Source organism: Chrysochloris asiatica, unplaced genomic scaffold, assembly GCF_000296735.1.
Source record: "Chrysochloris asiatica unplaced genomic scaffold, ChrAsi1.0 scaffold00019, whole genome shotgun sequence".
NCBI classification, from domain to species: Eukaryota; Metazoa; Chordata; class Mammalia; order Afrosoricida; family Chrysochloridae; genus Chrysochloris; species Chrysochloris asiatica.
The window spans coordinates 8,632,887-8,656,835 of record NW_006408537.1 but is presented as its reverse complement, the minus strand read 5'-3'; the positions used below and the strand labels follow the sequence as shown (position 1 = coordinate 8,656,835).

Below are 23,949 nucleotides of genomic sequence, written 5' to 3'. Positions count from 1 at the left end.
AGTTAGCCTAAAGTGTAACCCACTACACTACCAGGGCCTCTTTATATTAGTATTGCTGTTCTTGTTGTTAAAGCCTGTAGAATCAGTTCTGATTCATAGCGACCCTCTCTATATATAGTGTCCAAGGAGGGGCTGGGCTGTTGGGTTTGAATTGCTGACCTTGCAATTTAGCAGTCCAGTGCTTATCCTACAGTGCTACACCAGGACTTATTAGGGTAAGGAAGTCTAAATAAGAAAAAAGAAAAGAAAAAGTGATACCTTTGTATATTGCTTTGGAATTGGAAGAATCCTGTCAGACACATTTTATCTTTTGATCATCCCAACAACTATGTATAAAACAGGCAAAATAGCTGGTTCCTCCTTTATAGCAGTAAGTAATGGAGACCCAAGAGTTTAAGTAACATCCTCAAGGCAACATAGTAAATGTGAGTAACTGAGGGAACCTAAAACCCATGATTACTATGGAAGAATGTAAGATAGAAGGATCCCTGGTGCTAGTTGCACAGTTGTTAAGTGCTTAGCTGCTAACCAAAAGGTCGGCAGTTCAAATCCACTAGTCACTTTATAGAAGAACAATGTAGTGGTCTGCTTCTCTAAGGGATACAGCCTTGGAAACCTCATGAGGCTAGCTGTACTCTGTTCTAGAGTCACTGTGAGCTGGAATCTACTTAATGGCAACAGGTTTACTTTTATGTAAGATATGGAACAACATTCTACTTGATTATCAAAGAAACACTTGAAGGGGTAGGATTGCTATGAGTTTACAACAGGGTTAGCTGTTTATAGGATCATCTATGAATGGTAAGTACTGAATAGAGAGGTGGCAAAGGTTAGGTTATGCTTGGTGACAGAAGTGATGGGCTCAGTGTCTACCAAGGTGATCTTCTGTTTTTCTTAGATTCACATGCTTCCTTTACATACTTCTTGACAAGGTTTCCTACCTTTGCCCTTCAGCAATTCCCACAAAGCATTCTTCTTTCTTTAGTTTCATAAATCACAACTCTTCCCCTTCCCAGCCTTGCTATGTGGTAGCGGAGATTTTTTTTTTTTTTTCTATTCATAGTTCTTTAAATTGACTTAAAGTGAAAGTGACTTGAGCAGTTTTTTAAAAAAAATTCAGAAGCTTGCTGTCATTCTCAGTGATTCTTGCCATTGACCAGGTGGTTTGAATGGTCAGGGCTATGTGTTCATATCCTTTACCCTACTCTGACTTTTCATTAGTGCTTCTCATTATGTGGCCTGGAGAACCCTGCATCAGAATCATCTGAGATGCTTCTTGAAAATGCCCTACTTACTCCACATATAACTTAATCAGAATATGTTCTCATGGGGATGAGTGAATGTGTATTTTTTAGGTATCCTTCCACGTATTTCTTAAAGACACACTGGATTTTGAGAAAAAACATCATTGTGGTTTTAGCATTTCCCATCTCACTCCCTTCTCTGATAAACAGTGTGGATTATGGGAAAGGAAATGGGCCTGGAAAGCAGGAGGCCTGAATTCTAGTAAGGTTTTGCCATTCAAGAGCTATGTGAGATTTGGATAGTCGTAGTAATTTCTCTTGGTCTTAGTTTTATTTTCTGTGAAAGAAGAATATTAGACTAGATTGTGATACTAGTGAAATATGAGGAGGCTTCAACAGGTTTATGGAAGCATGAAATTAAATTTAGGGTATTTTTTCCATGAATTTTTTGAAGCCTCCTCATAGAATTGGTATTTGTTGAGTGTCCACTGTATACGAGGCCCTGCATCATTCTATTATTTAATCTTCATAGCAAAACTATGAATTAGTTCTATTAACCCCATTTTATAAGTGAGGAAACTGAGGCTCAGGGTTGTTAAATAACTTGCCCTAGTCACTCAGGCAGTAAGTAGTAGAGTTCAGATCCGACCCAAAATTTTCTAAAAAAACAAATGTTTTGTACATCTCCTTTCCCCACATACTTCATTCTGCTTTTCCAGGTTTAAATTTTTATAAATCCATGTATGTAGCTACATATTTTTTGGCTTTTAAGTGTTTTCACCCCTTTTTCCTTCCATTCCTTTCATTCTTTCTCTGTCAAATATTACATCCTGTTATGTATTGAACCCGAAGTAGGAACTCTGAGAGGAATAAAGCTTGATCTTTTTCTGCATATATTAAATCCCATTGCTTTATCATAACAAATGATCTTGATTATGAACGGAGTCACCTGAAAATGAGGCAGCTGTAAACTGAGTCCCCCAAAATACAAATTCTGAAATGATGATCTTGAATAATTATTTCCCCACCTAACCATGTGATTATATTAACTAATGAAACTTGAACTACATTTTTTGTTCCTTTTAATTTTTTGATGAATTGCTAGTGAATAGTGTAGTGATGTTGATGTTGAGTGCTGTCAAGTTGATTCCAACTCATAGCAACCCTGTGTCCGGTTAGCCAAGGAGTGGCTGATGGGTTTGAACTGCCAACTTTGTAGTAATACCATGCTAGTACTCTGGTGATAGTGACCTTTAATGAATAGTGTGGTGATAGTGAGCAAAGAAAGAAGGATGAGGAATGAGTGTGGATATTGTGTAGATTATATGATCAGTCTCTGAATCATGTAAAGTTGAAATTTTATTTTTACTAACTTTTATCTTACAAACTTAAAAAAATTTTTTGAGAATTGTTTCAAAAATCTGTGCAGAGCACAATAATAATGTTTAGTCTCCTGAAATGTAATATTTTATTATTTTTCCAATAATGAAGCTTTTATGATGCTAAGGCTAAAAAATTTATACTCACAAGGTCACTTACTTTGTTGTTGTTGTTAAGGTGCCATCGAGTTGGTACCAACTCATAGCGACCTTATGTATAGCAGAATGAAACACTGCCTGGTCCTGGGCCAACCTCACTTGTGTTGCCATGCTTGAGCCCATTGATGCTGCCACATTGCCAATCCATCTTGCTGGGGGTCTTCCTTTTTTTTTCTGACCCTTCACCTTACCAAACATAATATCCTTCTTCAGCGACAGATCCCTCCTGACAGTATGTCTGAAGTAGGAAAGACAAAATTCGGCCATGCTGGCCTCCAAGAAGCACTTTGGCTGCACATCTTCCAACACAGATCTGTTGGTTCTTTTGGCAGCCCATGGCACTTTCATTATTCTCCTTCAACACCATAACTCAAAAGCATCAATTATTCTGCCGTCTTCCTTATTCACTGCCCAGCTTTCATTTCATTTACTTTATAATTCACTAATTCACTTACTTCTTTCTGTACTATTTTGCCTTTGTTTGTAAAAGAGTCATTTATACTGACATTATAAAATTTCTGGACATCATTTAGGTTTCAAACCAAACTTTTAAATTTTAGTTATAAAATAGTTGTATAGGATTTGTACCTTAATAGTATTTTAATGGCTTTTATTCTTTCAGTTGAATGAAGGATATGCAAACGTTTAAAATCGTTTTGCTATAAAAGACATAGTTATATTTATGTTAGTTCACCTTCCCCCGTTTGAATAAGAAATAGATGAGTATATATACTAAAGGATAGCCATCAATTTAGAGCATAAGCATTCCAATTTTACTAACTTCTTAATTGGGTTTGTTTGTGTGTGTGTATATCTCACACTTCCTTTTTTATGAACAGTTTATAACCAGATAGAATTTTAAACATGTTTGTGCTATCTTTACAATGAAATATATTTTGTGGAGTGTTTTCACACATTTTTGAAACTTGGAAGCAGACACTAAAAATGGGTTGATTACACTGGTTTCTGCAAAAATATTTCAAAAAATTTTTTGAGGAAATTGCCTTTGGAAACAAACTAGTTGCCTTAGAAATATTTGCCTGTGCTGACAAATTCAATATGGAATTGACTTTTGCCTGACTTCTGTGTCGAGCAATATTAATACAAGGGCTTAAGCATTAACAGTCTTCCTCATACACTGTTCCCTCCACTTACTGCCAGCACTATTCTGAGTCCTATTGTCTTAGTCTCTTGTCATCTCTGTGAGGAGGCACTATCCCTGCCCTCATTTTATATGAGAGAAAACTGAGGCCCAGAGAAGTCACAGACCTAGCAAGCACTGACTGCCACCCTCCACAGTACTGCACCAATTATCCTCCCAGTTACTCTTGTTCAGAGACTGGTAAGGTGATGAATCTTGATAGCCACCTCTAAATAATAAAGTTTATTATTACCTACACTTTCTCAAATAGACTATTGTGGCGGTGGTTGTGTGCTGTGCGGTCAGTTCCGACTCATAGCGACCATGTATAGGGTTTCTGAGGCTATATATAAATCTTTACAGAAACAAAAAGCCTCATCTTTCTCACGTAGTGCAGGATTCGAACTCCTGACCTTGAGGTTAGCAGCCCAATTTATAACCCACTACACAACCTGGGCAAACTTTCTTTCTCTCTCTCTGTTTTTTTAAAAAAGGTTAAAATTAATATCATATGACTTGAGTAGAGATCTGGTTGGCCAGCAGTCCTGGGCCCAGAATCAGTGACAGCCACAGAGGACTAGAGTGGAGAGTGAAGAGTCCAGCTGATAAGAAGAGAGGACATATGCCCAAGAACACCCACACTTGCAGATAATACCCACTTGACCTGGCTTCCATGGCTGATAGATCAGAACTCAGCTAGAAGAAGAAAGAAGAGGGAAAAAAAGAGTAATCTGATACAATTTGATAAACTTGACCTACACCTATGGATGCAGTAGCTTTCAAAAGAGGGAACAAATCTTTACAGCAAGGATCATTTCCACCTCCTCCATACACAGTGTAGACAGAGATGGGCAATTTGGACTTTGGCTACCCAAAATGGGGGGCTACAAAGGCAAGAAGTGACTGGCTTATAAGCTTTCAAGAGGGAGCCTGATTCAGAGAGTGTGGAGGAAGGTAGAATCTTCATTGAGTAGTATCCAATCTGTCTGGGTGGGGCTGATGAAAGGAGAAGGGGATTGGTCTCTTGTGGTACAATAGTAAATAATTGTTATCAGGACTGATTGTGAGGGTTGGAAATGTAAAGGTAGATGTTTTTTAAGAAAAGGAGGGATGTGGTTGACTTTGCAGTCCAGGAGTGGAGTTCTCTGGGACCATCAAGGGAGAAGAACGGAAAGCGGGACCCTACCTAGAGAAACAGTGATGCCAGAGATTGAAGCAGAGGCAATGACGTGGAGAGATGGAGCGACTGGGGACTCTAGACCCAGAGAGGGAGATGGGCTGTGTGCTGACAACCGAGGGGTAGGCTTGCAGGGTATACCTTTTGGTTGGTAGATAATGCATGGAGGGGATTGTAACCATGGCAATGAAACGATATACGATAGGGTGAATGTAAAGCTAATGCTCTCCCACGTAAACTATCACATAATTCACAATAAAACATTTAAATAAAAAAAAATCAACATCGTATGAAGGAATCAGATTAGCTATTGATAACATTTTTATGTCTAAATTTCAGAACAGGGACTTTGTGTTCTACACAGAAGAAGAAAATAATAGTAGCTAAGGAGCTCTGTTAGCGAAGTGGTTACGAGTCGGGCTGCCAACCTCAAGGTCAGCAGTTCGAAACTACCAGCGGTTCCATGGGAGAAAGATGAGGCGTTCTGTGCCTGTAAAGAAATGCTCTGCAGGGTCGCTGTGAGTCGGAACTGACTCCATGGTACTTAACAACAACAACAACATGGAGTCCTGGTATGGCACTGTGGGTTAATGCGCTAGACAGCAAAGCTGTTTTAACTGCAAGGTTGCCAGTTCAAGCTCACCAACTGCTCCTCGGAAACCCTATACAGGGTCACTATGGGTCGGAACTGACTTGGTGGCACTTGGTATTACAACAACAATGTGGTATTAATATGTGACAACAGTTATAACTTCTGTTACTGTCTTCAGCTTGTGTAGAAAGAGGGACTGTCTTATAATTATGCTTTGAATAGCAGATCTCTATATGTCTTCAAAAGTTTTAATAGGATATCCCTTTCTTTACTTTAGACATCAAGCATTCTGCATAATCAGAGTAGGCTCCTTCTTAGCTCGGCCCCCAAATCTCACCTCCACTCATCATTTTATTCTCTAGCAGTTACCTATTGAACAGCTATTATGGTGGGATAAAGCACTGGACCAGAAGGTTGGTTTGAATTGCAAGGTTGGCTGTTCAAACTCATCAGCCCCTCCTTGGAAACCCCATACAGGGTTGCTATGAGTGGGAACTGATTTGACAGCACTCAACAACAGTAACACCTATGTATCAGACAATATGCTGACTATATTTCCCTAATTCCATAGGTAGGTTGTAATTTTGTCAACCTGTAAGAATAGAAATAACCTTGAGGGGAACCAATTGCTGAAGCTAGTTCACTTATGTACAACTCAGTATGGATATATTCCAAAGGAACTACTGGGAGTAGCTCTGATATAAGAGAGAAAGAGAACATGCCACAGGCAAATCTGATATTTGGTGGTGGTGTTGGCGAGATGGCTGCCAGTGAAGGTGTGTTTAGTTTAATTAGGTAAGGCCCAAATGGTTAAGCACTCAGCTAAAATAACTAAAAGAGTGGCTGCAAGAATTGGCTCAAACATGTTAAGATTGTGTGAATGAGGCAGAACTGGGCAATGTTTTGTTCTGTTCTGTTGTACGTAGGTTGCTAGGAGTCAGAACTGACTTGAAGGCACCTACCAACAACACTAACCAAAAGGTCACAGCTTTGAAAACCCTGTGCTTTTACATACCTGGGATCACTCTGAACCAGAATCAACTGGACTGCAACTTGTTTGGTTTGGCTTTCGGTCTGTTTTTGTTGTTGTTGTTAAGTGCCATCGAGTGGATTCCAACTCACAGCAACCCTGTGTAGGCTTTATGAAACTTTAATATCTTAGTGGTAGCAGGAAGCCTCATCTTTCTTCCATGGAGCAGCTGGTGACCTTGAACCTCTGACCTTGTGGTTCACAGTCTAGTGCTTATTGTATGATCCAGTGAGGAAAATTTTTATGAACCCATTTCGTGAACCCATCTTGACTAGATCATGACAAGCTATGGATAACATTTTGAAGAATGATCATACCAGAAATTGAATTGTGCTCATAAGGAGCTTGTACATAGACCACGAGGCAGTTGTGGAACAAAACAAGGGGACACTAAATGATTTAAAATCTGTTAGGTGTATGCAAGGGTTATATTCTTTCAACATACTTAACTCAGTCTGTGTGCTGAAAAGAATGTGGCATCAAGATTGGAGGAAGACTCATTAACAACCTGCAATATGCAGATGATACAATCTTAGTTGCTGTAAGTAAAGAGGACTTAAAATACTTACTGATGAAGATCAAAGACCAAAGCTTCAGTATCCATTTACTTCAATGTAAAGAAAACAAAAATCCTCACCACTGGACCAATAAATAATGTCATGATAGATGGAGAAAAGATTGAAATTATCACAGACTTCATTTTGCTTGGATCCACAATCAACACACAGCAGCAGCAGCTAAGAAATTAAATGACATATTGCATTAGGGAAATCTACTACACAAGACCTCTTTAAAGCATTGAAGAGCAAAGTTTCCAGTTTGAGGCAAGGGCAAAGATGTTCTTGAACCTGACCCAAGCCATATTATTTTCTTTTGCATTTTTTTAAAAGAGAGGTTTTATTATGAATTGAGTGATAGTTTACAGGGCAGATTATCAGTTTTACATTCAACAAATCATACTTCTTTTCATTGCAATGATTACAGTTCGCTCCATGTACCATCATTTAACAGTATTTACATTGCTTCACCCCACCTCCATTTTTTTATGTACACATACAAAACAAAAATTAATTTAAATGTCCAAAGGGTACATTTTCAAGCCAGCCTCCTGCCCACAGGCACACAGCCTTTCTGATTTCTGAGTCCATGGGCCTAGAGTCCTCATCTGCTCTCTCTCTATGCCATTGCCTCTATTGCTGCTTTTCTGATTAGGAAAAGCACACTCTACTTGCGGGAGCCCAGCTCTCGCAGGGTTGAGGGACACGAGAGGAGACGCTGAGTCGGCGAAAATAAAAGCAATCGAGGAGCCTCTGTCTAGTTGGCTGATGGAGTGCTCTCTCTTTTTTTCTCTGCCCCGGCTCAGCAAGTCTTTATTTTTATACTTAAAATTATACAGTACATAATGATTTGATCGTTTGATATTTCCTTGAATTATTACAGTTTTAATCACAACATTCCTTTTATCCTGTGATTATACAACCTTAACAAAAGTATTTCTGTGATGTCCAAACTGACCTTTCCATATCCTGTTCATTTTTCAATCATTAAACATTTTCCTTTTGACATCATCTCCTCTCCTACATAAGTGATAAGTTGCTTCTTCTTATTCCCACTAAAAGATCAAGTTAAACCTAACACAAATCATTTCCACTTATCAGACCCCTAATTACATCTTTTTAGTAATATAAGTTTCTATTAATCATCAATGCTTACACTGCTTTATTGTTTCTACTAGGTGATTGTCAATCTTCTATCCTACATACTACACTACTATTTTCATAGTAAAAGTATTACTAACATCTACTTAATTATTTTGTTTTTGCTTAACCACAATGTTCCTAAGTTTTCCTTCTTTTGAAGTTGTAAGGCATAAGGCCCAACCTGGCTAATTGCTGCAGGAAATGTAGATTATTAAGTTTTGACCACCTTTCACTTATGTGCACTATTCTCTGCCTATTCACGTAGGTGCCTGTATGTAATAGTGGGGATTTGCAGGTTCTGGCTAGTAATTGATTGTGGTGAGGTCTACAGGGGTTAGTCAGCTTCACTTTAGTTTGTTATCTGCTTTTGTGATCTCATAAATGTAGTTACTTTGTACTTAGGTTTTCTGTGAACAGGAGTGGCACATACAATTCCCTTTGAATTCAATCCACCGAAGCTGAAAACAATTGTTGCTAGACCAGTTTTTCCCTAAGGTTTACAAGGCTCATAGCAAAAGCTGTGAATATGACAATATTATATATTTTTATAAGTGAATTCAGAGTTATCCTAAAGAGGAGATAGAGGCCAGCTTCTGAGATACATCTGCTTTGCATGATGTTTTTCCTTCTGCTGAGACTGTGTCAAACAGCAGAAGCCAAGCCGCTTCCCGCATCTACTCATGCTCTTCCCTCTTGATGGTTCTAGGGTCCTCTGCTCCTAGAATGAAAGATTAACTACTCCCCCCTTTTAGTTGCACATCTTCTACATTGATATTTGTGACAATCAAAATTAGTCCTGATAACAATACTGTCACCATCATCCCCCACTCCCCTTCACCATATCCATCTGGAAAACAAGAAGGCTCTTCAGTGGGAATTCTACCTAACCCCCCTCATTCTGAAATTAAGCACACTCATGAAAGCTTGTAAGCCAGCCGCTCATGAAGTAGCCCTCCATTTTTGATAGCTAATTTCTAAGCTGCCTGTCCCTATCAACCCAGTGTACTGAGAAGACAAGCTTGATCCTTGATATTAAGAATCTTTCAATTTTGGTTGGAATTTTGAGCAACTCCATTGATAAGTTGAGGTCTAGTTCATCAAACTGTAGCAATTTACGCTTGCTCCCTGTATCAAACTTCTTTATCGTTATATTTGGTAGAGTTTTGGTCAGCTAGCCATCCAAACTAGGTTAAATGGGTACTATCTGCAAGTTTGGGAGTTCTCACAAGCCTTCCCCCACTTCAGACCATCTAGCCACTTCACTTTCAGCTCTAGCCCCCAATGGCTAGGTCAGTGTTTGTGGGCTCGGGAGTTCACATGTGTCCCTAAACTTCAGACCAGCTAGCCCTTTCACTTCTCTCTCTCATTTCAAGATCAACAGAACATGACCAGACTCAGCCCATGTCTACTTCATTGCTGAATTTCTTCAACTTCCACTTTCACTCACAAGTAAGAACAGGGTGGTTACCAGCATGGACACTAGACTGCTCTTGGGTTCTCTTTGAGTTTCATTCTTAAAAGAGGCTTTACCCTGATGGGCTGACTTTTTTTTTTTTTTTTTTTTATGGCTCTAAGGCAAACAGCCAAGCCGTGTTGGTATTTTTGATAGCCTCATATGCATGTGAAAGTTGGACAATGATAAGGAAGTCCCTAGATGAACTGATACATTTGAGTTGTGTTGGAGAAGTATATTGAAGGTATCATGAACTGCCGGAAGAACAAACAGGTCCATGTTGCAAGAAGTACAGTTGGAGTGCTCTTTGAAGCCAGGAAGATGAGATTTTGGCTTGCATGCTCAAATATGTTAAGAAGGACCAGTCCCTGAAGAAGTACATCATGTTTGGTAGACGGTCATTGAAAAAGAGGACAACCCCCAATGAGATGGATTGGCAGAGTGGAAGCAGAAATGGGCTCATGCGTAACAAAAATTATGAGGATGGCACAGGACTGGGCAATGTTTCATTCTGTTGTACATAGGGCGCTCTGAATCAGAAATGACTCGATGACACCCAACAACAACAGCAATTCATGTAAGAGATGGATGTTTATCGGTACATGTGTTGTTTTCTGTGTATCAGCTGCTCTGCCAACGGGGACTGAGAAGCTCCAGTGAAAAGAAATAATCTGACATTAGTAGTTGAGGTCTCTGTGCAGTCGTTTTTCCAGAGGTGGGTACATTGAAAGGAAGCTCTATTACTCTTTAGGCATCAACTGTGGCTACTGACATAAAGCAACTATTAGTCTAAGTTTTAAGAACATTTACTTTATAAATGTAAAGGAGAAATTTTTCTCTCATAGTTCTTCATTGGGATTTAGAGGATCAGAGTTCATGCCTAGGCCTTCTGTTGTTGTTGTTTAAGTGCTGTTGGGTTGGTGCCAACACATAGCAACTAACCCTGTTTAGGGTTTCCAAGGAGTGATAGGTGGGTTTGAATTGTCAAACTTGCGGTTAGCAGTCCAAGCAGCATCACACCGACTCAGCCACCCTGTATATGGGTTTCTGATATTATAAGTCTTTAAAAGACCAGGCTACTTCATCTTTCTCCTCTGGAGAAGCTGGTGTGTTTGAATTGCCAACCTCCTAGTCGGCTGCTGATGCTTAACCCATAGCAGCACCAGGGGCCCTTAGGCTAGCATACTGTTAAATCTTGGACTAGTCATGTGAGCTCTTTAGCCTAAGAATTTTTACCAGTGGAATGATGAAATCTGAAAAATGACCCTGCTTTCTTTCAGCTTGATTCCCTTAACTCTTCACTATACTATATTTATCAGAGCTAAGTATTTTATTTCTTAACTTCAGAGATATTGTCCTTTCAATGTTGCATATAAACTATTTAGTAAATAGAAAATTTGATAAAATAAAAAATTTTTCCTAATAAATTATGTAGTTATTGTTTTTAAAATAAGCTACATTATTTTCTGGTGTAAACTAATGAGATATTTATATTTTTAGAAATGTGAATAAGCTTATAGGGAGTATCCCCATAAACTTCAGAATTAGTTGGCTCTTCTTGTGCATTCAGTGCAGGCCAGCATCATGATAACATTGATACAAATAGGTGTTCCTAGTGCCTAATTTTCTGGTGGATTGATTTTGCTCAGAGGACTTTCCCATTTACAGCCTCAGGTTACCAACTAGATGAAGCTGTTGCATTTCATTTAGTAGTAAGTGGGCCATTTATCTATAAGCTATGAATGAAATCAGAATGTGCATGAGATGAGAAATAATTGACTTGTTTTCGTTTCTTGAAAAGACACTTGGAGGCTGTATTCTTGTGTCCAGTTTAAGAGTTCCTTTAGAAAAATAATTCAGAGAAAGCTTGTATTCACTACTTGACATTGGTTCTTATTGATGGTCTTGTGTTCTCTACTGGGTTTTTTGTTTTTTTTGGTTTTTTTTGTTTTTTTTGTGAAGTGGTCAGGGTGTCTTGTTATTATTGGAAAGGGAGGTCAATTGCAAATCATTTAATTTTCTAAAATGGCAAGATCTTACATGACAAATGAAAACTTGTTTCTGATATTTTATACCCTGTTTTTATTCTTTATTCCTTCCTTCCTAACCCTTCCCTTAACTTTTTTGTGCTGCTAAGCAGGTTCTAACTCATAGTGACCTTGTATACAGTTTCTGAGAATGGCTGGTGGGTTTGAACTTCCGACCTTTCAGTTAGCAGTCCAGTGCTTATCTTGCGGTGCCACACCAGGGCCCCATAACAGATAGTTATTGAGCAACTATTATGTGCCATGTTACAAGGAGGGGAATGCCCTAAGGGAAAGAGAGAGAAAGAGTGCACATGATTCATTTGGATTGAAGTTCATATGGTTTGATCATAGTGTACAAGAGGCCAGTAAAGATTGGACTGAATTTTTGTGGCTATGAGTAAAGGACAAAACTGAACTAGGAAGTGGGAGTAGGGATTTGGCAGGGAGATTAGTGATAGGCTATTACTAATCTCTTTAGTTTAGTTTAGTTCTAGAAATCTCTTTGGTGAGTCCAGTATCTTTCTAGGCCTATCATGATTGTGATGTAAAAGATGTCATTAGGTTTGGCATTGGAGACTGGAGGCAGTAGTGCAAACTAGAGATTATTAGTTGCCTCAACTCAAGTATTGGCAATTTGAAAGAGCATATAAGATCACTGCTCAGCCCCCCAAAGAAAAAAATCTTGGAACAGTTTATACACTAGATCTACACAGATCCTTGTGCTTGACTCTCCCATGTGAATGTGGGAAACTAGCAGGTGAGTGTCAGGATGAGTCAACAAACATGGGAAGGATACAGAAGAGTTGCATTTATTACTCCTTTTATGCTTTGAGAAGTTCTAACACTGTTCTTGGGCTCTTAGGTTGCAGAAGCAAAACATTCTGCTTGTCACAGGTACTTACTGTGACTGCTTGCTGTTAGTTGACACTGTGGTATGAATTGCCAGACTTAACTTTGTGTGGCATATGGCACAACTCATCATCATATGTCTGGTTTCTCCACAGGTGTGCATAAATGAATTGGGATCAAGCTTTATTCTTTGTTTGAACTGTGTCTTTCCACCCCTTCTTTAGAGTCTCTCCCAGAGTTCATTGCTCTTTCTTCTTTTAGTTCTAATTATTGCAACTAAAAATTATTGTTATTGTTAAGTGCTGCTGAGTCAGTTCTGATTCATAGCGAATTTGTATAGGCTTTCCAAGGATTAACTGGTAGGTTTGAACTACTATTCTTGCAGTTAGCTGTTCAGTGCTAATTCTACAGTGGTACACCAAGACGCCTAATTATTGGAACTGCAATTATTAGGGTTTCAGCCATTGGATTTGCCCCAGCTCTTCTAAGAGGGTAAAGAAAAACAGGGAATAAAGTATCAGTATTGCATGTAAGTGTAGGGTCAATACGGTAGAAAGACAGGTGACTATAGCATTGAGCACAAGGAGTTTCATTGCTTGTGATTTCTTGTACATGTTTTAATGTACTTAGTATTCATTCATTCATTGCTGATGTTTTCAGTATTTTTGTTTGTGAGCTTGCTCATGGAATGAAAAGGTAAAGCAGAAATGGTGATTTCTTTATTTTCAAGGCATAGAATCCTGAATTATGAAAATGACTTTATGTATTAGATGGCTGGATTTTTTTCATCCCTAGAGAGAGCAAAATAATTTATCTAAAAATATAACCACCAGCCAATTTTCTAATTCAAATGGGCTTGAAGTTCTGCCATCCAAATAGTTAGATTCTTCTGAGACTTTGATTTATCACCAGTAGGAACAATACTTTTAGAAACTATATTTTGAGAACCCACTTTCTCACATGTCCAGGAAGTTTTTGAGATTGCATTATGTTGAATGTACTTAATAGTATTTTTATAGACCAGAGCTGTTCTCTGTAAACCAGCCTTTGTCAGGGCTCTGGAGAATATCTGTACTTGACATGAAATCTTGCAGTGGAAGATTTTTTTTTTTCTAAATTAGGTTTGCAGTGTCTTTGGAAAAGGAATGCACATGAAGAGAGTTGTGGTAAGAGATGGGTTACCTTTTCTTGCTCCTGCTGTATAGTTGTTGTGTGCTGTCAAGTTGGTTATGACTTATAGTGACCCTGTATAGGGTTTCCAAGAAGCGGTTGGTGGGTTTGAACTGCCAACCTTGTGGTTCAAACCGATTTTTCAGTCAAGCACATTAACCTGCAGCACCACACCAGGACTCCAGGAATGACATTAGAATTTATGAAGTTATGAGCTGAGCTTAGGGACACATGAAATAAAGACATTTTAATTCAGTTGTGTTAACCTACTCTTACCTCACTCTTCTTGAATTTGTAGGGAAAATAATAGATTTTTGTTGTGCCAAATAAATGTATTGAAAAATCTTGTCAGAATTCTTTGTGCTTTGTTAATAAAAAGCAGACAACAAATCATTTGGTTGAGCGATGCATTTATGGGTAGTCAGTTTTGTTGATTAAGGCTACATGTTGGCTATAGGAATAAAGCCACTCTCTCTGAGGGACCTTAAAGTATATACTAAAGTAGAAGTAGCCTGGTTGTCTGAATAAATTAATGCAAATTCCAGGTAGAGTCATTTGTTCACTTGACATTTACTGAGTATCTGATATGTATCGAGTACATAATAATTATCTGCCAGGTACTCCAATACTATGGACGTTATCCTTCGACGTACATTGCTCTCCAGTTAGAGGGAGAGAAGCTACGTCAGCAGATAATAACAATATCCAAAATGCATTGCTATTATTGCTGTATGCATGGAGCGCTTGCTGAGGGTGCACAGAGGACAGTGGGGCACCTCACATAGGGTCTGGAAGTGGAAAAAGTTGGAGTTTCCTTGAGGAAAAGTGTGAAAGGATTGCAGTGTGAATGGGGGCAGGCAGGGACTGTCTGCAGATGGGGAATAACACATATAAATGCATTGTATCCTGGGAATAGGTGTTATTGTTCAGGGAATGAGAAGTGGTTCATGTGGCTGGAACATGAAGAGATTTTGGGGTGACCAATGTTACAGGGTAGGAAGGAGAGATGAGGCTACATGAAACTGTTCTGCCAATCGAATGTACAGAGGAAGAAAAAGGCATGGAGGATGACTTCTGGGTCTTGACTTTGGAGCAACTGGGTGAATTATAGGACTATTCTCTGAGCTAGGAATGCAGAAAGAAGAGCAAGAAGGATAAAGAAGTTCAGTTTTAGATACAGTAAGCTTGAAGAAGTGAGATAAATTGATTAAAAATAATAGCATTGAAACCAGATAGATTTGAGGTAGAAATTTACTTCTGGCTTTTGTGTTAACTTGAACAAGTAATGTAACCTCTTTTTGTCTCTTTATCATTGATAAAATGAAATTGTATTTTGTGAAGAGTATAAGAGACAGTTGTGTAAAGTGCTTAAACACAGTGTTTGGCTCATTCAAGTGCTCAATGTTAAGTGAGTTGTTTTACTGTTTAAACAGAGAAGTTCGTTAGAGTTGAATGTACAGGTCTTGAGTTCAGGAGTGATGTTTGGGCAGCATATAGGGATTAGGAATTAGAATGAAGTGGATGTTGTAGCCACTGTGGTGGTGGAGGTGGTACTGTGGTGTGCTGTGGTATCTGTTCCAATTCATAGCGACCCTGTACAAGGTTTCCGAGGCTGTAAATCTTTACGGGATCAGAAAACCTTATCTTTCTCCTGCAGAACAGCTGGTAGTTTTGAACTGCTAACCTTGAGTTTAGCAGCACAATTGGTAACCACTATGCTACCAGAGCTCCTTGTAGCCACTGTAGTAGATGAAATTATCCAGGAAAAATGAGAAGAGGGAAGGATTGAGGACTGAGCCCTAGAGAACACCACTAAAGGATGGCTAGCAGAGAAGCCACCAGTGACAAGTGAGAAAGAACAGTCAGAGGTGCAGGAGGAAATCCAAGAAGGAGTGAAATCTTGGAAGCCAGGTAGGAAAGGTTGCCAGTGATGACAGATTACCAATGACAGATTCCTCAGAGAAATCTGTCTGGATTGAGCTCTTCTCCATGTTGTTTTTCTGTCACTAGACTGTAAGCTCTATGAAAATGGTGGTGTCTTTGTTACTTGTGGTTGCACAACAAGTACCTAAGAGTGGTTTATGAGTATTGAATAACAGTGAGACTTTGAAAGAAGAGGTGATAGATGATCTTTCACAATATATTTCATCTCTTCAGTACTCCCCTAAAATTTCCTACCCTTTACTTCTGTTTTGTTTAGCAAAAAATCTAATTTCCTATAGTGACTCCATTCAGTAAGCACTGGACTTAGAACCATCAGGTCCACGGTTTGAGCCCACCAGCCACTCCATAGGAGAAAGATGAGAGTCTTTGCTCCTGCGAAGAGTTAAAGTCTCGGATACCATATACAGGGTCCTTATGAGTCAGAACCGACTCATGACAACAGCAACATAGGAAAAACAGATGCTTGAGCTGGAACCCCCCTTACTTTCTTGTGTGGTCACCCCTACTCAGTTTTAGTGGAGCTAGATCACAACAGATTCAGGAGTGAGATGAAAATGGTAAAAACGTGGAATTCTTTTTCCTATATAGCTTTACTGAAAAAAAAAAAAAAAAAAGAGGTGCATTGTAAATAAAGAAGAAATTGAGTTTATGAAGGTGATTTATTTTTGTTTATTTTAGGATGGAAAAGACAGGACACTTAATGTTGAGAGGAAAGCTCCAGAAAAAAGATGATAATTCAGAGAAACAGTTAAAGCCTTAGGACGCAGGAGGTTAAGGGAGGAAAAGAGATCACGTGGAAGAACCAAAGTTTGTGGTGACAGGTCAGGGAAATGAGCGAGTACTCATTCACATCTCTGTTTTCTCATAAAGAGATCAAAGTGATTGCTGAACATAAAAGCAGAGGTAGGCAGCAGTACTGAGAGTTTTAAGGTAATGGTGAAGAATTGAAAAAGATATCACAAAGGATGGAAATACTGGCTGATAAGGACATCAGGAAGAATTGTCAGTTTCTTTGAGGGCCTCCCTGAGGTTGCAAACTTGGGCTTTGTTGTGGCAGGAGTCCACGCAAATAGTGAAATATAATAATATCTACCATAATGTATGAAGTATGATTTTCTTTATATCATAGGGCAAGGGTAGAGAAGACACACAGAGGGATTTATCAGAACTAAGTTTTGGCTACCCTCTCACTCCTGGGCTTTTTCTAAACTTGAGCAAGTGCATTGGGAGAAACCTGTGGTTTATTAGTAAAAGTGAAAAAGCAGGGTGAAGTACTGAAGCTGTAAGAGACTTTGCCATGGACTGGTTATTTCTGGAAAGTTAGGGAATGGTGGCAAGATGAAGCTCAGATGGAGTATGGGCTTAAGATATGAGAGGCTCGGTAACAAGAAAAACTTGAATTTTATTGATAACCAACAATAACCTGGATGTGAGGCATGAAGGCTTCAAGTTTTAAAAAGGAACTTTGATATAAAATATTGTTTTTGTTTTGATGCTAGCTGACAAATTGCTTAGGAGAAGTTTTAAGCAGTAGATGTTGTTGTTAGGTGCCATCGAGAAATCTTATGTAAGATTTCTGAGGCTGTAAGTCTTTACGGGAGCAGAAAGCCCCATCTTTCTCAAACAGAGCATTGAGTGGGTTTGAACTGCTAACCTTGTGGTTAGCAGTCTAAGACTTATCATACAGTGCCACTAGCACTCCAAGCAGCAAATACTACTAGTAAAATTGTGATAGAAGAAACTAACATTTATAAAGTGATATTTTTGTGCCTGGCATTATGCCTAAGGTTCTGGATGTGTATTATTTTATCAAATCCTTAGAACAAGACAACAGTAATATATCATCATTTAAGTTTTATTGATGAGGAAGTGGATCTTAGCGAGATTATATTAATAGCATTGAGGTGTGTTAATGTGTTGGTAATGTTTAGTTCATAATATAGTTGAATATGCCTTTCTAAATTTTAGCTTCTTAAATAAAGTGTATATATATATATATAACAGTCTAAATATTGTGTCTTTGAGAAACTATCTGAATATTATCTACTGAAACTTATTTAGTCAGAATATATTATTTTATCTTGGATGGTTTTTAGAACATTTTCATACATTAAACGCCTCCTCTAATATTTTCCCTTTCATTAGATAAAATGCTGAGTAGCATTTGAACCTATTAAACTGGCACCTTGTATCTGAGATTCACTAGCATCCCTTTAAATGGGTACATTTCTGAATAGACTGATAGAGAATGTTCTTAAAATGGCAGATTATAGCTGTCTTCTTCCCCAAGCTATCTCCCTTTCCTTCTTGTAGCTATAAGCAACCCCAAGTAGCTCTTGTCTTGTAAAGGTTTCTCAGAGCACTTGATTATATAATTTATAAATATGAAGAGGTACCTGTTGCGATATTTTACCTAAGGCCTCAAGTTTTCATTTAACAACATACCTTATAATGTGTTCATGCACAAGGCTCTTTTCCAGCTACAGAGGTAACGTAACCATAGTTTCCTATTGTTGTTACGTGCTGTCGAGTCAGTTCCAACTCATAGCAACCTTGTATAGGGTTTCCGAGGAGCAGCTGGTGAGTTTGAACTGCTGACCTTGTAGTTAGCAGCCCAGTACTTATCCTATAGTGTCACACCAGGACTCCAGCATAGGTTCTGAGGAAAGGTAATTTAAATGGAGATACTTTGCTTTACTTTTAAATCTTGCCTTGGTTATGGGGCTGAGAGTGAAGCTATGCAAAGCAAGGCTGCCCAGCTGGGTACTGGAGAAAGGGTGTATGAGGTCCCTGTCATGTTCTCAAACAACTGGTGTTATTATTAGGAGATGCCAGGCTTGGCATGGGTTTAAGTGCTGCAACCTTCCTACCCCAGCCTCTGGGTTTGCCAGGCTCCTAGCGCTTATGACAGCTGGAAGGGATAAAGGACTTCCTGTTTGAGCTGGGCATGACTAAATGTAAAAGGATTACTTTAGTCTTTTAAAAAAAAATTTATTCTCCATTTTCACTCACTTTGACTACCCATTTTGACCTTTGACTTCTGTGTTGGATTTACAGTCTCCTGATAAAGAATTTGATTGCCAATGGAAAGGCCAACAGTGTGAATCCACCAGTTGACTGCAAAGGAGAAAGATGAGGCAATCTGCTTTAATAATGATTTCCAGTTTCAGAATCCCCTGTGGGGACAGTTCTACTCTCACCTATACATTCTGTATAGGTTGGAATTGACTCAGTGGCAAAGTGTTTAGGAAGTGCTATCTATTTCTGTTGTTCTTGGGTGCCTTTGGGCTCTTTTTATCTGTTTCTACCACCTCATTTTATAGATGAGGATATCTATATCTATAACTCACAGACATGAAAGGCATTATCAAAAACTATGGGGCTATTATGGATGTAGTAGCTCAAAATACCAACTTAGAGGGAAGGAGTCTTCACATCAAGTATCAATCCTATCCCCTTGTATACAAGGTTGATAGGGATGGGCAGCTTAGACATTGGCTACCTAAAATGGGAGGGCTATAAAGGCATGAAGTGACTGGCTTACAAAAGTTTTCAAGAGGAAGTTTAGTTTCAGAGTATGTGGGGGAAGGCAGAATCCCCACTGAATAGCTTTTATCTTGTCAAGAAGGGTCTGGTGAAAGGAGATGGGGATAAGATTCTTACAATTCAATAGTGAGTAATTGTTATCATGACTAGTTGCAACTGTCACAACTGTAAAGGTAGAAGTTTTGTATCAAGGGGGAGAAGTTAATCTTACAGTTTAGGAACAGAGGCTCCTAGGACCATCAAGGGAGAAGAACATGAGCTGGTTGTGTGATCCTATCTAGAGAAGCAGCGATGGCAGAGATGATGGCATGGAGAGAGAGAGAGAGAGAGCAACTGAGGACTCATGGAAAGAGAAAGGCTGTGTGCTGACAGCCAGGAGGCAGGCTTGCAGAATATGCCCTTTGGTGTTTAAATTATTATATATTCCTGAGTGTTTTTGTGTATGCCCCTCCCCAAAACAAACAAACAAACAAAAAACCAGCGGGAATGGAAGCAAATACTGTTGAATGATAATGCATGGAGGAGAATGTAATCACTGCAATGTAAGAATGAGTATAAAACTCATGTTCTCCCATGTAAACTATCACTCAATTCAGGATAAAAACCTTTAAAAGCCCCCAAAACTATGGGGCTAGTAGAAAGCCTTGGTGGTTCAGCTGTTAACCAAAAGGTCAGCAGTTCAAACCTACTGACTTCTCTGTCGAAGACAGATGTGGCAATCAGACTTGCGTGCAGATACATACAAAGTTGGAAATCTTCTGGGGCACTTTTCACTCTGTTCTATGGGGTTGTTAGGAGTGGTATCAATTCAATGGCATTAAGATTTGGTATGGGGCTGGTTTGCTAGGACTAGAAGCCTGTCTCATAACTCTAATGATTTTTTTCTGTTACAAAGTGATTTTACCTTGTTCTGTATTGCTTCCAATCTTTTACTTGTTCCTCCTGACCCTGGTGTGCTTACTGCCTGTCTTCTTGATCTCTTGGCTTTGTGTCTTGCACTGATGGAGGCAACAGTTGTTTATTGGTGTTAATCCCAGCTTTGGAATTACTGTGTAAGCCTCGGTAAAGTCTCTTTGTTCTTTATTATTATTATCAGCAGATTTAGTAGGACCCTTACCAAAACGGTTCTCTTGAGAAAATATAAGTCATGTGAACTGGCAACCTGTTCTACTATTATTGAATGGAAGGTTTTAGAAAACTTAGTAAAAAACGTGTAGAAATGGGGAGCAAGAATCAGCTGATAAAGCTTTCATGTTGAGCAAGCTGAGAAAGGACTCTAAAGAAAATCAGAGGCATTTTGGCAAAGTTGTTATGTAATGTAGTTAATAGGAGAGGGTGCTATTTTCTTTCTTTGTTCTTTACACAGAATATCTGCTGCATCAAATTCTGCTGTGCAGGTGGTGTATGAATTAATTGGTAGGTTTTACTTTTGATCCATTTGAGCTTGGATAAAACACTTGATGAAGTTGTTTTATGAGATCTGATAAGCACAGTGGGATGTAGAACTTTTAATGCCATGAAGGTTTGGTATAGTGAAAAAATTAGATGCTTTTCAGTTGGACACAGATACAGCTTTTTCAGCATTGTTAATTAGCCTCTTTGAGACCCTATTTTCTTATGTGTAAAATGGAGATGTATTTACATTATTAACAAGTTTATGAGGGTTAAGTAAAATAGTATTTATAGAGTGCTTGGTACATTGTTGCTGTTTTTATACTATTCATAGTGACCTTATGTAGGGTTTTCAAGGAGCAACTGGTGGGTTTGAATCACTGACCTTGTGGTGAGCCGTCCAGTGCTTATCCTATAGCACCACACCTTAATTTGAGTTTCCTTCCTTCCTTACTAATGGTTTAACACTTTCTGTTACATTTAGATTTCTGATATCCATGTTACTGGAGAGTCAGAGGATATGTCTGCAAAAGAAAGACTGCTACTGTGGACACAGCAGGCAACAGAGGGCTATTCTGGAATACGGTGTGAAAATTTTACCACCTGCTGGCGAGATGGAAAACTATTTAATGCCATCATTCATAAATACAGGTATGGAATAAAGAATGTGTTCATTTCCTTTCAGATTTTAAAATTAACCTTTTATTATTATAGAAGCAAAGCATGTACATGACAAAAAATATGAAATACAGACAAAATTCCCTCCACTCAGAGATCATCATCCTTAACCTTAGTGCAAATGCATGGACAGCTGTATAGCCATAAAATGGTTTTGACTTTTGCCAGTAACAGAGAGTAAGCCCTGATACGTAGAATCATCAGGTAAATGACCAAAATTGTGTTTGTAGGGAACTGTGAAGGGTTTAGTTAAGATTATAGTTGGTTGTTGTTAAGTGCCTTTGAGTTGATTCTGACACATAACAACCATAGAGTTTCTAAGGGGCAGCTGGTGAGTTTGAACCTCCGACCTTGTAGTTAGCAGTTCAATGCTAGTTCCCTAGTCTAGTCAATCTAGTGAGAAGCTGAGTTTAACAATGTGTGTTTTGGGTTGATAAACAGTTTCCAAGTAAGAATTATTTGCAGTGACAACTAAATAAACATCCTTTCATAGCACTTAGTAAGTGTCCAACAATGTTCTAAGCAGTTTACATATGTTAATTCATTTAATCCACACAATTAGTTTCAACAGAAACTAATAAATATGGTAAATATGTACTTATTTAAAGTCAGACAGCCAGCAAAGATGGGGTTCATACCCAGACTGTCAGTCTCTTGAGTCCATGATTTTTATTATTGTATAAAAAGTTAGTTCTTCAAAAATATTTACTGGAAACTATGCCTTTCTGGTTTCCAATAAATAGTGTTTCTGCTCCTTGGAAACACTACATAGGGTCGCTCTGTGTTGGAAACAACTCAACGGCGTTTAACAACAACAACATACTTTTCTAGAGCTCAGTAATTTTTCTTAGTTTGGCCAAGATTATGTCACTTGAAGAGCTGGATATATTCCTAAACAAACTAAACTTTCAGCTATGAGATCACTGAACTGACCAACTTTTTTAACCACAACAAAAATAATTACGTAAGAATATTTTTCTAACTTTCCATATATGAGGTACTGTGTTAGGTGCTTTATATATTATATCATTAAAATTTCCCATCTGCCTCATAAAGCAGGAAGTATTATGAATATCCCTATTTTACAGATGAGCAACTTGAGTTTTGCCTGAAGTCATACTGGAAATAAGTTTCAGAGCTGGAATTCAAACCAAGGGTTGTTCAACTTGAAATCGATCTCCCTTTTGGCTTCTCCTTTGACTTTCTCTCCCCTTTATTCCTGTCTTTTCCTCTCTTCACCTTTTCATTTTGGGAATTATCAGCACATAGAAAACTATAATAAATCATTCATACTTGCTGTTTTTAAGCTACAATAGTTGCTAACGTATAAAAAGAAACCAGGATCAACTTGCCTGTATACCTGTCCATAAGGAGGTGCCATATCCTCTTGAGTAACAGAGCTAAACATTGCCTTAATCACATGATATGCATGAGCCATCAGAAGCCTGTGTTGCTGGGCACATTCTTTACCTGGGATAATCAAGTCTTCCTGGCCTTTGAGTAAGAATATGAATTTGGATTGTTATACCTAAAGGATTTATATAATGATGCACTTTTAGGGTGTGCTCTGCTCTCTTTGAAGTTTTCTAGCTAGCAGCAAAACATTTTGAAGCCAGCCCTTCTTTTAGAATAATGTATTCTGGGCATTATAAAAGCAGTATCTCTGGGCATTGTCTCAGCAGTCATGAAGAATTATGAGTACAAAATAGCATTTGCATACTGTTATTTTTTTCCTCATAAATCCTTAATAAGTCACCTAAACTTAATAAGATCCTAAACTGTCTTAGGGGAATTTAATGTGATAGCTTATACTGTTTTAGGAGAGAATTTGGATCTTGTGAATGTCACATTTATTTTGGCAAAACAATCTTTTTAGAATGTTGTTTAGTTTTAGCTTTGCCCTTTGCTTTCCCTTGTTGGCTTTGTTTCCTTTGTTGGCTTTCATGGTGAAAATACTGTAGACCAGATTTAAATGTTTTTTAAAGATTTTTTGTTTTTGTTACAGAAGTTTTGTTGTTCTGTGCCTCATAAAACCTTACTGTGGTTTCTTTCATTACAACAGACCTTTCAACTATATTTTTAGCAAAAGTCCCCAGGCTTTAAAAAGAAACTTTCAAAAAGCAATGGAGTATTTTTCTTCCCACGTATATAAGAATTAAACCACATGTATTTTGTACTGTTGAATGTCTTCACTCTGAAGATAAAAGAGGAGACAATGTTATAAAAATTGAAAAAAACATCAAAAGCAGACTTTTGGGTATTGGATAGCAATAATCAGATTTAGGCAGTATTATCTTATTGAAAGGTAGGCACTGAAGAGTGCCCGTAGGTAACACACTCAGCTGCTAACCAACAGGTTGGAGGTTTCAGTCTACCCAGAGGCACGTTGGAAGAAATGTCTGACAGTCTACTCCCCAAAAAACCAGTTCTGTTCTGACACACATGGGCATGTCTCCATGAGCTGGAAT

The 23,949-nt window shown here is 38.4% G+C and overlaps 1 protein-coding gene across 3 annotated transcripts in view; it reads left to right on the top strand.

Moving 5' to 3' along the window:
- The window catches only part of DST (dystonin), a 626,281-nt gene that overhangs the window by 365,281 nt on the left and 237,051 nt on the right, over positions 1 to 23,949 (top strand). For all 3 annotated transcript variants that reach the window (XM_006835734.1, XM_006835735.1, XM_006835736.1), the window contains one exon: positions 21,288 to 21,454. In XM_006835734.1, the coding sequence (XP_006835797.1) occupies positions 21,288 to 21,454 (167 nt within the window). The remainder of the gene's footprint in view (positions 1 to 21,287; positions 21,455 to 23,949) is intronic.